A 14,693-nucleotide genomic window follows, 5' to 3' on the forward strand; every position below is an offset into this window, starting at 1 on the left:
CAATTTGTTGCAGTATGCAAAAGGTCAGATTTGGTAAGTCCCCTTCAAACTCTAGGGGACTTGCCATTTTCCACAACAGTAAGTTCCTACATCTCTTCATGCAACATGGAGGTCACATGGCCTGGTTGGAATGAATCTGGAGAGGGCTGGATCTCAAAGCTAACAATTCAGTCACTAGACTGAAAAGTACACCCTCTGAAAATCAAGAACAGGATTCTTCTGCAAGATCAATTGTCCTTCATAGTTTCTCCGAAGTGCCAAACAGTCCCTTGCTTTGAAATACCAGTAGTCTGTGGTGCTGTACAGAATACCATCTCAGAACAGACCCTTGATACATGAAAAATCTTCACAAAAGTATCTTCAGGTGCCCACATTATCCCACCAGAACACATGCGTCGATGAAGTAATGGCCCAGTTCACTATTCCCATGTATTACTACTGATAGCCACAATTTGCCATAACCTCATAACTGCTAGTCTCCTTGACTTTGGGCTGAGACATGTGGCTGCCCTGTCAAAATAAAAGGCTGACAGGGTGTATGCTCCACTTTCATGCTTCAGGTACCCAGGGATTTGAGGAGGATGAAAGATTAGGCACCAGTGTGGACCAGTGTGGTCCCAACCTATGCTCCGAGCCCAGCCCAGCCTGCACCAGCCAGACTCCATGGTGAAATTTCTTCCTCTATCTTAGCAGATGACACAATGGATAAAATAATAATCAAAGCAAGGATGGAGAAGTAGATGCTCAGCAGCGCACTAGACAGCCGTACTAACTCAGTGACATGCTTCTTCAATCCAAACCTGCACACTGGGAAAATGACAAATCACAGCCGCTCATCTACTTTGGCTTTGCCGTTAGAAAAGTCAAAACTGAAGATGTAATTGGTGTGAATGCTGGCACGGGTTTACTGCCTTTTCACAGTCACATACCTTTGGTTCATGCTATTTATTCTTCATGGAAGGCCTTTTTTGCCTTGTGAAATCTTACTCGATGGGAGTTATTTCCTCAATAAAATACTCTCAGCCCATCCCTTTAATTACTTTTGATTCTCACACTCTGAAATAGTTACCTGTATTCCTACTATGGCAGTGCTATTCAAAACAGGTGGCAGCCTGCAGACTGCTAGTCACCAGTCCGTGATGACATACATAAAGAAACTGAGAGTAAGCAACCAGAACTGTTAAGCACTTAGCAAATGAATTTTATGTCTGCAACATTCAATAATTTTAATTGGATCTGTATTTATCTTGTCATAGGAATTAATTTTATTGTTTTTAAAAATAGCTGCCCAATTTTTTTTGCATGACAGATTTTTCTAAAAAAATATGGGAAGCTTGGTGTGTTTAATTGGGACAAAAATACTAATATGAGATGTTAATAGGGGAAATGGGTAAGGGGTATATGGGAACTCCTTACATTACCATCTCACAATTTCTGTTTTGTAAATTTAAATCTATATGTACTTACTTCATTCAGTCCAGCATTGTTGTTCATTTACATATCTGTCTTGCCTGCAAGTTTTCTTTCTTTCTCTCCCTTTTCTTCTTTTTTTTGACTAACCAAAGCTGACATCACAGTGTTTTGGAGGATACAGGTTCAATAGGTGATGTGATACTAGTAAAAATGAAGTTTAGATTCTGTATTGTACTTTTTAGATTCTTTGCGAATAACCAAGGGTGACTTTTGTGCAACCCTCAGTTATTTTTATCATAGGCCAGTATGCCATAAAGGAAGAAGCCAGGTACTTTATTTCTGATTTTGTGACTCATCCTATCAAGGCCATCATGGTGTTAACATGAAATCATAAAAAAACGCCAATCCACCTACCATCTGCATGATTGCTTTGCAATGAAACGCGACTTTATCATCAGTTAAAGCCAAGGGCAAGTTCACTGCGGCTAAAGACCTATTGACAGACTCAGTCCCTGATATGCATGCTCAGCTTTCTGTCCTCTCTTTTTTTCATGCTAGTTTCACTGTGCCATGGGCATGGGCAGTTTTCATGGTGGTCAGGATGTCACTATCATAAACAAAGGCCAAGTCATTCACGGTTTGCGAGTGAGTCAGCACTTGAGATTGAACATATTTACACAGGAGTAGCCTTCCAGCAGTGCAGCAGATGAGAGCTCAGTGATTCCCACCAGATACGCCTGCTCAAATCCAGGCAGCCCCCCAGTCTTTGCAGACCACCCATCAGAGGAACTGCAGTTCTAAACTGCACTCTTGTCCTTTTGGGACTATGACCAAAGGAAAAGCAGTGAAACTTAGAAAATGTGTCACAGGTACCCTTATCTTTCTAATTCCCAATTGTTTGAGCAGGAAGGTTAGATAGGGTACTCAGGAAAAAAATGATGAAACTACAATAAATTTGTATGTGGGATAGTCAAAGACTGTAGTTGGGTAGTTGAAAGGCATAATTTCTGAATTTAATCATCTAACAGTACTTGGGACAAACTTTAGTACTTGGGTATTTACACAAAGAACCCTGGTGAAGTTATTAATTATCAAATTATTTTTCTTTAAAATCTTTAAAATCTTTGAGGTTTTGAAACCTGTTTTTAATTTGGTTAGTCCTCAGTTTCTCTGTTTTCCTCTCCTTGAAAAAGTTGATTTCACAATTCATAATTATAGAAATTTCCCAAACATCAACACCTTGTAAAAAGCAAAATAATTTCCTGTATGATCTGCATATTAATGATCTAATACACAGATTTTTAAAAATCATGACTTCAGTTACCATGGTAGTAGTTACCAAACAAATGCTGGCAATGATTGCAAACAGGAAATCCAAGAATGACTCCTGTATGCGGCATCTCTAGTAAGGGAAAACACTTGGTTTGTGTACTTTATAGGTGTAGGTAATTATAAGTCATATCCGTTTATGATTTTTTGCACATTTCTAACACATAAAAGCTGTCTTCTCATTTCTTTTCTATTTGCCATTATTTAAGATAAATGAAATAAGTATACCTAAATAAAAAGTTCGCACAACCAGGAGCCAAGCCCAGAAATCACCACCAAAGCTACCTACTGTCAGTGTTAGAAATCTAGTACACAGGTGACCTCAGAGCTCACGGCAGGCATAATGCCAGCATGCTTGCTTCCAAACATTTACTTTGTGATTCATTTTGTCTCACACACAATAATGTAATTTTTGTGACACAAGTGTAAGTGCTGGCATCCCATCTGGGCACCAGCTCGAGACCTGGCTGCTCCACTTCAGATCCAGCTCTCTGCTATGGCCTGGAAAAGCAGTAGAAGATGGACCAATTCCTTGGGCCCCTGCACCCGCATGGGAGACCTGGAAGAAGCTCCTGGCTCCTGGCTCTGGATCGACTAAGCTTCCGCCGTTGCAGCTATTTGGGGAGTGAACCTGCAGATGGAAGACCTGCCTCTGTAGCTCTGCCTTTCAAATAAATAAATTTTTTAAAGCCTCTTTTTTTTTTAATTTAAAAAACTTTACTTATTATTTGAAAGGCAGAGAGAAAAAGAAAGCTTCCATCATTTGGTTCACTCTCCAGATGCCCACAATGGCCTGGGGGCTGTTGTCAGGAGCAAGGTACTGAGTCCAGGTCTCCCACATAGGTGGCAGGGTTCCAGTACTTGAGCTGTCACCACTGGAATCCAGGCGTTCTGGTATGGGATGCAGTCATTCCAACTAGCGTCCCAACAGGAAGTGAAAGGCTAGCCCCAGATAGCCCTCTCATCAATTCCATTACACACTGATCTTCCGTGGTGTTTATTTCTTGCTCACAATGCTAGGCATCACTCTGGAACTGCATGACAACCTCAAGAGAAAGCTGATCATTTTGGTGCTTGCTACTGCTTCTCAACAACTTTTCTTATATAAAGGATGAGAAATTAAAATAAATAGTTCTCCTAGTAGTTAAGAGTTTAATTTTTTTAAGCTGCTGGCTTCTTGGCTAGCTGGTCTGCCATCCCATGGCACTTTTGAGTATTCTGTTCCTAGGGGGATGAAGTTTAATCTATCCAGGTACTGAGGCAGGCTTTCTATCAACTATGGAGTTCAGCAGCAGAACAAACTCTTCTGAAGCCTAGCCATGATTGTCACTCTCACAGTTCCATATGTCCCTGGAAGAACTTCCAAGACAGAGGTGCAAGGCTTGGTCACTATCACTCAGTACCATATTAAATACTTGGGAGGCAGCATCACCGCTGGCTCCCAAAATAAGTTGAGAAGTTGGAAGAATCCTAGAAGATAGAGTCCAGAATATTACTGAAGCTTACGCAACTTCTTCACTTGTAAAGTCTCCCAGAAATTCCTTTGCACAATACTTTCACTTTTTTTTTAAAAAAAGACTTCGTCACTTCCCAAAAAGGGTGGCAACTTACATCAAAAGGTATATATACAACATGGAAAACCTATAAATACTGAAAACCATTAGATTGGTACTTTATTAGACTATAAACCACTTCCTCAAATACAATTTGTTTAAACAAATGAAAATGAAATACACCTTACTTTTTCTTTTTTATAATGTGTTATTAATTCAATATACATTGACTTGAGCAAGACAGGCTAGCTGGGAAAAGAGGAGGGACTATGCAGATTATAGTTCATAGTAAGGTTCTCTAGTTTTAGATTAAGCTAACTGAATTTCAGCTTCTTAATCTGGAGAATGGGGCCAAGGTCTACTTGCTAAGATTGTTTTGAATAGCAAATGAAGTATGCAAATAGATATGAGGACATCTCTCAAGCTCACAGTCCAGATAAGAAGATAAAACAACAATGGACACTGAAATCTAAAGGTGATGAGTGATGAGTGCCCTAAGAAATAACATGCTTTCAGGGCCAGCGCTGTGGTAAAGTGGGTAAAGCCACCGCCTGAAGTGCCCACAACACATATGGACACCTGTTCAAGTCCTGGCTGCTCTACTTCTGACCTAGCTCTCTGCTATGGCCTGGGAAAGCAGTAGAAGATGCCCCAAGTGCTTGGGCCCCTGTGCCCGTGGGGGAAGACACAGAAGGAGCTCCTAGCTCCTTTGCAGTCATCTGGGGAGTGAACCAGAGGATGGAAGACCTCTCTTTCTCTCTGCCTCTGCCTCTCTGTAACTCTGCCTTTCAAATAAATAAATCAATCTTTTAAAAAAGAAAAAGAAAGAACATGCTTTGGATATTTAGGAAAAAAAATTTTCCACCCAGATGGGACAAGAAGAAAGATTTCCTAGAGGAGGTGCACGGTGCTAGAGTGGCCCTTGAAGAATGAGTAGGATTGAGTGTCATAGATGGAGTTTGTACACTGCACAAAGTCAGCTGGCCGGGTGATGGTACATGAGTAACAGTCAGCAGAGGTAAAAGTCTCCATTTCTACTGCATAAGATAGCACAGAAGAGCAAAATCAACAGAACACCTACCACAATTTCCTTCAAAGTAATATTCAGGGCAAGTAAGAGAAAGCATTTTCCTTAAACAATGTAAGGAACCACACCCCAGGTTAGAAGGGTAAGAGTCTAGCTGAGGACCACTGCACATTTTTCTCTATTTGTTCTGAAAGAGAAACGGCCTCTAACGCCAAGCCCTAGCTATGTCTTGTCCTTCCTTTACCCCCAGTCTTGCTTATGATGCACAGTAAAAATTGCTTCAATGATGCGTGCAGGCAAAAATAGCATTGAGCAGTAAATCCCACACTGACCATGGGCCCACCTAAGAGAAAGGCTCATTCTTATTTCTAATGGAAATGATTTTTGTGGTTCAGTACTTTTTCTAATTGCAACCACTTGGTTTCACTATGCTTTTTTGGCTGATGACAGAAGCTTTTAAAACAGATTTAGATACAGACACAGTAGAATTTTAATGACCTACAACCTTTAGAATGCATCTCATTTCTTAAAAGTAGAATTAAATAAGGAAATAAAGGAATACTAAGAAAAGTGTTCAAGACGTTAAGATGTATAAAAAGAGAGGGGCTAGAAAGGAGGCAAAGTGAATAAAGTAAAATCAAAGCCCTGAAGCAATTCTGGGCAGTGTAAGCGAAATTACTGGAGTTCTCCTTGTCTCTGGTATGCTTTTAAAGAAAAAGAAGTGATTCTCACGGGAGAGTACCACAGAAAGGAAAGAGGAAGACAGCTGGCCGAGGGCCATGACTTACCATTCACCACAAAATGAGACTCTGTTTCTGCCTCTCAAAGCCCATTGTTTTTCCCAAGCAGACAAGGACTCTCACAAAGTCAATTACAACAAGAAACTTAAGACTTAAGGAAGAGGACTTGGATGAGAAGCTCAGAAGACAGCACAAGGACATACGAGTCAAATGCTGTTCTAAAATATTATTAAAACAGAAACTCTGTAAAACCAAACTATCTCCCACATCCTAGCAACAGCTCACTCAAGTCAAACAAAACAAAATATAGCAAAATCTAATTATAAAATCCCCCTTATTTGTGACTGTGGGATTTAACTGGTAATAAATCCAAATTTGCGCAAAGGGTGTTGATCAAGTTTTCTAAATCTCCTTTTCTAAATCAAGAATCATAATAGAATCATCCACCCAGGCCACTGTGTCTTTATCACAGCTCTTTTAATTCTTTCTACACAAAATGTTAATGGAAAAAATAACTGTTCTTCTGCATGGAGAAAATTCCTTATGAAATCAACAATGCAAGGATTTTAGAAGGGAAAAAAATGCCACACACTGTAAAACAGAAATCAAGTTTAGTTTCATGTAAATGGTTGTGTCTTTGTTTCCTTCCTGTTCCAATTTCCAACCTGCTTTTTCTTTGTTTTTTCTGGGGGGGTGGTTTATTTATTTATTTGAAAGTCAGAGTTACAGAAAGAGACAGAGAGATTTTGCATCTGCTGATTCACCCCCCAAATGGCTGCAATGGCTGGAGCTGGGTCAGAGGGAAGCCAGGAGCTTCTTCTGGGTCTCCCACACTGGTGCAGGGACCCAAGCACTTGGGCCATCTTCCACTGCTTTCCTTCCCGAGAGCACTAGCAGGGAGCTGGAGCGGAAGCAGAGCAGCCAGGAAGCAGAGCGCCTGCACCCATATGGGATGCCAGCACTGCAGAAGGCAGATTCACCCTCGGAGCCACAATGGCAGCCCCAAACTGCTTTTCTTAAGTTTCTTCAAACTATTATTACTTTTCTTGTGTACTCCGATCGAAAAGAAAAGAGACCTGAAACCATCTAGGTGTCAAAGAAGAGTGAGAAAGTGCTGCTAGGAAACCAGAGATACTCTCGCATTGTTTCCATCTTTGGGTGTCTTAGAAAGCAATGTCCTAAGGAAATACACCTTTCTTTTGGACATTATAGCTATAACTGTGAAATACATTCCTGAGCTCTCCATACTCTTTTGTACTGGGAAAGTTTACCCTTTTGTACTGGGAGACTTCTTGCCCAACTCACAGAATGTCAAGTCTGTCAAGGTTCCTTCAAAGGCAGGAGGGACACAGAAGCCAATGGGCAAGTGTAGGGTCCTTTTGCTAACTTCCAATTTAATGGTTGGATCACCATCAGTGACAAGGTAGTGAAACAGGGATTTGTCAACGGCATGCAATTATCTGTAAAAGCTGTAAATTTAGGGAATCGGTTTTCTTGGCGGGGTGGGGGTAGAGGGAGAAAGATTCAGAGGTTGATTCTGGTCGGAAAGAACATTTTAAAGTAAAGAGGGGATGGAGGATAAAAATTAGACCATAAGTAAAGGGCACTGTTTATTATAACTCACACTGGGAACTTTAAGGAAACTATTTATAAATAAATGTCTGGATTTTTCCAAAATTCTTGACTTTGGACCTTTTCCCTCAAAATTATTACTCCTTGTCTCCAAGTTTGAAAAACTTTTAGATGCTCATTTTTTTTTCTTTTCGAATAGGCTTTATTTATTAAAGTAGCAAAATTGGGAAAAAAAAATACAAAGCTCTCACAGATTTCCTATCCCCAACATGCACAACCGCTCACACTATCAAAATCCCACATCAGAGTGGTAATTCATGACAATCTTTGATAAAGCACATTAACATATATTATCCCCAAAGCCCACACTTTATACTAGGATCCCCTCATGTGTTGTACATTCTACAGGTTTTGACAAACATATAGTGGAGTTTATCCACCATTATGGTATCATACAGAAGGGTGACATTGCCTTACAAATCCTCTGTGCTCCACCTATCTATGTCTTCCCCTCCCCTAAAGAATGCTGACTTTTACAAAGTAGTTTTTCAATCAATGCTTGAAAGCGAAGGTAATACCGTCTACATTCTATACAAGTATAACACCGCTGACCGACTTGAAAACAAAACGAGAGCGGTGTTCACCAACAGACAGCTAACTAAGCAGCAACCAAAAGTGCTTTCCTAGTGGCAGGCAAGAGTAACCAAAATATGATTATTGTTTAAAATAAAAAAAGAGAGAGAAACCCAGCAAGAGGAGAGGAGAATGCAATGTTGCTACTTTCCTAGGTTAGGTTTTCCTGTCTTGAATTCCCTTTGGAGCGCGGATTTTAGTCGTAAGGAACCAGGAAACTCCTCTCTGCAAGCTTTCACTGGCCAGAGGCTTCCTAACACTTCGCATTCGTGCACGTGTTCTGAAATAATCCCCCACCTGCGTGTAAGTGCTCAAGTCCGGACCTGTGACTTTACGAGATAATAAACCGGGGACCTTTCGCGGTCAGGAGGTGATGTTTTCTCCATTTCTTCTCTCTCTGCAAAAACTTCCTTCCCTAGCTGATAAGGGCACCGGGCTCGCCTAAAATTGACCGCAGAACGTTACACTCGACTGTGACATCAGCGTTCCTTCTGAGTCACAGTCTGGTCCCCACCCCTTCCTCCCAGGCGACGCGGGGGCTCCCCGGATTCGGGGAGCGGCCGCTGTGGGGCTGGGGGTCCCCGCGTCCAGAGCAGCCGGGCTGGGAAGCCGTGCGGGCGCCGAGGGCCGTCGGGCAGAAGGCTCGCTCTCTGAGGGAGGCAGCGCCCTCGCCCCCAGTCATCACTTCGGGAGTTATCGGCAGCGCGCGTGCGAGGGCAGAGCCTTCCATCAGCACTCACGCCAGGGCGCCGCGGGCGGCTGGCTGGACGCCGCGGCCGCGCCCCTGAACCCCAAGAACCAAGCTGAACTTCCTCAGACAGGAAGAACACGTGTCACGGGGTCGCCGATCTCCTTCTCCCCTTAGGGGGGCACGGGGGGCTGCACAAACATCTCCAAGAAAAGTTTCCAACACCTCCCGCCGCCGAGACGCGGGGGACCCCCAAGGGCAACGACCCGCGCCCCCCCCAATCCCCACGCTCCGCCGCCTCTGGCTCTCGGGAGAGCCCGGCCGCCCGGCACTTCGTCGTCGCCCCGGAACCCCGGGACGGGTACTCGGACCCCGGAGACCCGGAGACCCGGAGCCCGGCGGCCCGCGCGCCCCAACCTGTCCGGGCAGCCGGCGGGCGACACCGCCGCGCAGGTGAAGTGGCCCGCAGTCCGCCGCCGCGGCCCCATACCTTCTTCATCTTGGCGTCCAGGTCCATGTTTGTGGGTCAAGAGGGGGCGTCCTCCTCCTGTCCGGGATCTCACGTCCAGGCTCAGGTGGCCTCCGCTCCGCCCCCGGCACTGCGGGATCGGCCGGGACTCCGGCGCCGCCGCCGCCGCAGCCACTCGCCCGGCGCCGTCGAACTTCCGCCGCCCAGTCCGCCGCAGGCAGCCTGCGGCGTGGAACCGGGAACAAAGAGGCCCGAGGAGCCAATGGCAGGCGGGCAGCGCCGGGCCGCCGCCAATCAGCGAGCGCCGCACGCACCTTCGCGGCCCGAGCGCGGCGCAGGCAAGGTGAGGGGCGGGGCCGCGTCCGGGGCGGCGCCCTGCGGGGCGCCCGGTGACCCGGACCCGGTGTGCGTGCGTGCTCTGCAGGTCTGCGGAGCCGCCGGTGCACAAGTGGTGGCCAGCCTGCCGGTAGCCGGAAGCGGGAGCAGAGCCCCTTCCATTTTGACGGCTTGTACCTGTGTGTTTGCCCGTGGCCTTGGGAATCGGGTTACCGCACGCTGATTGCTTGGTTTATTTTCAAGGCAAAGATGAAAAAAAAACAAGCAAACAACCAACAAACCATGAGAACGTGTGAAGATCCTTAGGGTTTGCGGTTTGGGACTTCTTGTGGAAGTGTAGAGATACTCTTCTAGGAAAAAAGCGTTTCTCCAGAGTTCCAGACACTGGCGAGGACACGAACACGCCCATTGCGACTCAAGTTCGTTTTCTTGGTTTCTGAGCGTGAGCACCTGAGGCGCAGGGGGTGGCATTCCCCGCCCCTGCCCTGTGAGAGGGTGCGGGACGGCCCTCGTGTCTGGACGTGGATGGAGCAGTAGCTCTGGGTCACTCACGGAAGCCATGGCAATGAGTAACGGACAGGCTCCCGGGGCTTCTGCAGTCTGAGCACTTCCTCCTGCAGGGACCTGCCGCACGCCATAGCCTGTCGGGCCTCGCCAGCACTCCTGAGTCTTTATAAACAACTTCTCCAGGATGTTTTGGGGGACAGAAACACCGTATTTTGACTAAGAAAACGAGCAATTTTCTTCCGTTTGTATTAACAGAAAAAAGTGTCTTCCTAATCCATCACCTACTTTTAAAAAGTAAAAAACCAAAAACAAATCTCAAACAATGTGGATATTTGGCTCCAGATGTATCTTCACTTTACCCTGCAAAATTGGTTTTTAGTTAATTCTTTGAACCCTTTGCTTCCTTGGTTGTTAACACCGTTCAACGGAGTATTGATTTATAATGCGCCTGTGTTTCTTATCCTATTAAAAACCAAAAATGGAATCACTCAGTTGAAGTAAAACTTTCATATCTCATTTTCCTAAATCATTTTAAGAGGTTTGGGCCCTTGCAACGTTTGCCAGGTGTAAACTCTCATGAAGATGAAGCCTAGCTATATAACAAGACAATTTTTTCCCCCAGGGAGCTTAACAAATGGAAAATGTCCAGTAAAGCAGTTTAAATAAGGCATCAAACAAATGTTACATAGAATCGGTCCCTCATTCAGAGGGAGAGCAGAGGTGACACTCAGAAAACCATCTGGGAACATTTTACTTTTCCCCTCTTTTCTTCTTCCGGCTCTCTCAGCATCATTTGCTGTGTGGATATCATTGGCAAGGATGCAAGCTGAAATTAAGGAATTTCTATCTGGAACCCTTACTGTGCCAATGATAGAGAAAGAATTATAGAATTGAATGTATTAGTTATAGGAGATAAAACTGAGGCAGATAGGATAATTAGGTTGCAAGTTCTTGTTCAGTTATTCAAGTGTTTAGCTACAGAGGTACTGAGGAGGAAGAACTAGACCAGCATGGTGAATAGACATGGATGACGATATGGAAATGAATAGAAGGTAGCACTCGGGTTTCTTGCCCAATCACCTTTGTAGATGGTCCAGGAACAGGGAAAATACAGGATGAGGAGCAGGATTTATTTAGTTGTGCTTTGCTTTGAGAGTGGTAGTAGAGATAAAGGGTGTGGTTTTGAATGTATTGGGTTTGAGATTGGAATATTGAAGCCAAGTATCCAAATATAGATGTTAGAGAAGAAACCTGGAATGAAGCTTTAGGAGTCAACATACTATGTGGATAAATAATTCAGTTATGGATGGAGATAAAATCAGCCTGGGAGACAATCAAATAAAAGAGAAGAATATCGAAGACAGTAATTGGGCAAAGCTGAGCCAAAGAAGCCCAATAAGAAGAGGAAGGTCAAAGGTTAAAAAAAAGAAGGAAAAAAATAGAAGGCATGTTCCAACAAGCAAGGGAGGAAATTCAAATAGAAATTAGTCAACACTTTGGAAGTTGGGCTGAGTGAAGGGCTTTTCAGCTTAGAGCCAATAAGATCTGTGGCTCTGACCTGGGCATCCTTCGACTCCAGGGCAGGTCCATTTCCAGTGATCCAACTCTTGGCAGAGCTGCCAGGGCTCTTCACAAGCTGACTTCTGCTGAACCCACTGCAGCTGAGGGTATGGTCAAGTAGGGTCAGCAACATTGCAGGCAGAACTGTAAATTTCTTGTTAGAGATGCCCCCTGCCTTTACCTGGCCAGCTCTCCTCCCAGGCCAGCCAAGTAATGAAAGTCAACAGAGTGCCTTCCCCTAGGAGGTTCAACCTCCCTTAGGATATACCCCATGTGAAGAGATAGATAGGTCTGGGCCTCTTAACTTACAAGGCCTAAAGCCCCCCAGATTATTATCAAGCCCCTTCTATCAGGTTCTATTTGCCTCTCAATCAGAAAACTTAATTGTAGCTTAGACAGCACCTTTCTTAGCTCCTCTAATAATGACTCTGTCCTTTGTTCTAGACCCTGTCTAGAGTACTTGGGCCTCATTCCTTTGTAATCATAACCTCTACTCTACCACCAATGGCTCTACTCCCAACCTGTGTGTACTGATGGTCCTCTTCCCCACTTAATGCTGTTTAATTGTTCAAACCTGGTAAATGCCACTCTTAGGATCATTGGTTACTATCCTCACTCTGTCTTTTATGACCTTGTCTAAATATGATCAGAGTCGGCAACCTTGGAAGGCTTCCATAGCCTTGGCAACTCATGACGAGAGCCTAGGGTGGTTACTGGCGCCATAAACTAGAGTGTCAATTTGTTGGGTCAACAACAGGAGCCACTGTGTACTTGCTCCTCATGTGGGATCTCTGTCCTTAATGTGCTATTCATTGTGATTTAATGCTATAACTAGTACTCAAACAGTATGTTTCACTTTGTGTTTCTATGTGGGTGCAAACTGTTGAAATCTTTATACTAAATTGATCTTCTGTATATAAAGAGAATAGAAAATGAATCTTGATGCAAATGGAAGGGGAGAGGGAGCGGGAGAGGGGAGGGTTGCGGGTGGGAGGGAAGTTATGGGAGGGGGAAGCCATTGTAATCCATAAGGTGTACACTGGAAATTTATATTCATTAAATAAAAGTAAAAAAAAAAAAAGAAATTAGTCAACACTACTGAAATGCAGAGAAGAGACAATGCACACTGAATTTAACGAAAAGGAGGTCATCAGTGACTTTAGGAAGTGCATTTTTGGTAGAGTTATGGAGACCAATATTATTTTAAAATTCTCCCTTTGTCCCTACCATGCTTTCATCAGTGTTTGACTTGGCTCCTGCACAAAACTCATGGAAACATAAGGCAAGTAAATGGGTGATGTTTCAGTTGAGAGGGAATCAATATACTGGATAATACCAAGGAATGTTTGTAAGATCTTTATCCTTAGAAAAGTAAACAGAAATACCAGGTTTTACACACATGCACACATTCTTAAAAAGTTGTTTGCATGGGCCAAACAAAATGTTTGAAAGACCGAGCAACAGAGAAAGAGAGGTCTAAGCCAACTGAAGTTGAGCTCAAAACTTATGGGAGTTTTCAAAATGCCTCCAAAGAAATCTACCCATTTTAGATATTATTAAAAAAATATAAGCAAGGAAGAGCTTGGTGGATAACAGCAGGAAATTAATATTGAGAAACTGCTGAACATTTCAAAAAATTTACATCTCAAAAACCCCACTTGTATAAATTGCTATATATGTTTCTTATTTTACAAGGAATAGGATGAATAATACATGAGACAAGTTTTTAAAAAACAGGAAGATTTTAGCTAAAGCTCACAAGAAATATGGTAAGAATCAAAGTAATGATACAAAGTAAGATTGTACCAATGATATCAAAGTGGTAGAAAATATTGGACTTGATTGATTTTTGGAAGACAGAGAAAATAGGAATCTATTAAGATTCTATTTCTCTGTCTCTTAGGAACTAAGAGTGATCAATATATTGGATGTAATGCACAACTTCAGAAGGAAATAGAAGAAAAGTTAGGAAGTTTGAAAAAGATAAGAACTTAAAAAAAATTTTTTTTGACAGGCAGAGTTAGACAGTGAGAGAGAGACAGAGAGAAAGGTCTTCCTTCCATTGGTCCCCCACCTCCCCCACCCCCCACCCCCAACCCCATACCCCCACCCACCCCCCGCCAAATGGCTGCTACAGTCATCGTGCTGCGCCTATCCCAAGCCAGGAGCCAGGTGCTTCCTCCTGGTCTCCCATGTGGGTGCAGGGCCCAAGCACTTGGGCCATCCTCCACTGCCCTCCCTCCCAGGCCACAGCAGAGAACTGGACTGGAAAAGGAGCAACCGGGACAGAACCGGCGCCCCAGTAGGGACTAGAACCCAGAGTACTGGCGCCACAGGCAGAGGATTAGCCTAGTCAGCTGTGACACCAGCCAAGAACTTTAATTTTATATGCATTAATTTTACAAGGTGAATTAGATCTGAGTCTGGTGATCAGAATAAACATCAGAGCTGAAGATATAAATGATTTCATAGACACAGGCACATATACACACATATATAAACATATGTACATATAAACAGAGTAAACATACTCTCATCATCAGAGAAATAATTATTATACACTTTTCTATGTTAGATGAGGTAAAATTCCAAGATTAAAGATGAGTACCCCTGACTCCTCAATTATTAACGTGATCCCAAGAGGTCTCTTTAGAGATGTTAATCATTTATTAACACCTGTCATAGGAACTTCTGTGTGAGTCTGATATGGCTATTATTACTCATTAGCAGCTTGTATAAGTTTACAGGTTGTTTGGGTGACTGGCATTGTGACTCAGTGAATTACACCACAGTTTAGGGTATCTGTATTCCACATCAGAGTGCCAAGGTTCAAGTCCTGCCCCCACTTCGAGTCTAGCTTCTGCCT

The 14,693-nt window shown here is 43.6% G+C and overlaps 1 protein-coding gene across 1 annotated transcript in view; it reads right to left on the bottom strand.

Moving 5' to 3' along the window:
• The window catches only part of TES (testin LIM domain protein), a 40,118-nt gene extending 30,501 nt beyond the window's left edge, over positions 1–9,617 (bottom strand). Inside the window, exon 1 of the mRNA XM_062208812.1 lies at positions 9,446–9,617. Coding sequence (XP_062064796.1) covers positions 9,446–9,472 — 27 coding nt within the window. The 5' untranslated portion in view covers positions 9,473–9,617. The remainder of the gene's footprint in view (positions 1–9,445) is intronic.
• Positions 9,618–14,693: the final 5,076 nt, after the last annotated feature.

This window comes from Lepus europaeus, chromosome 1 (assembly GCF_033115175.1).
Source record: "Lepus europaeus isolate LE1 chromosome 1, mLepTim1.pri, whole genome shotgun sequence".
Classification (NCBI taxonomy): domain Eukaryota; kingdom Metazoa; phylum Chordata; class Mammalia; order Lagomorpha; family Leporidae; genus Lepus; species Lepus europaeus.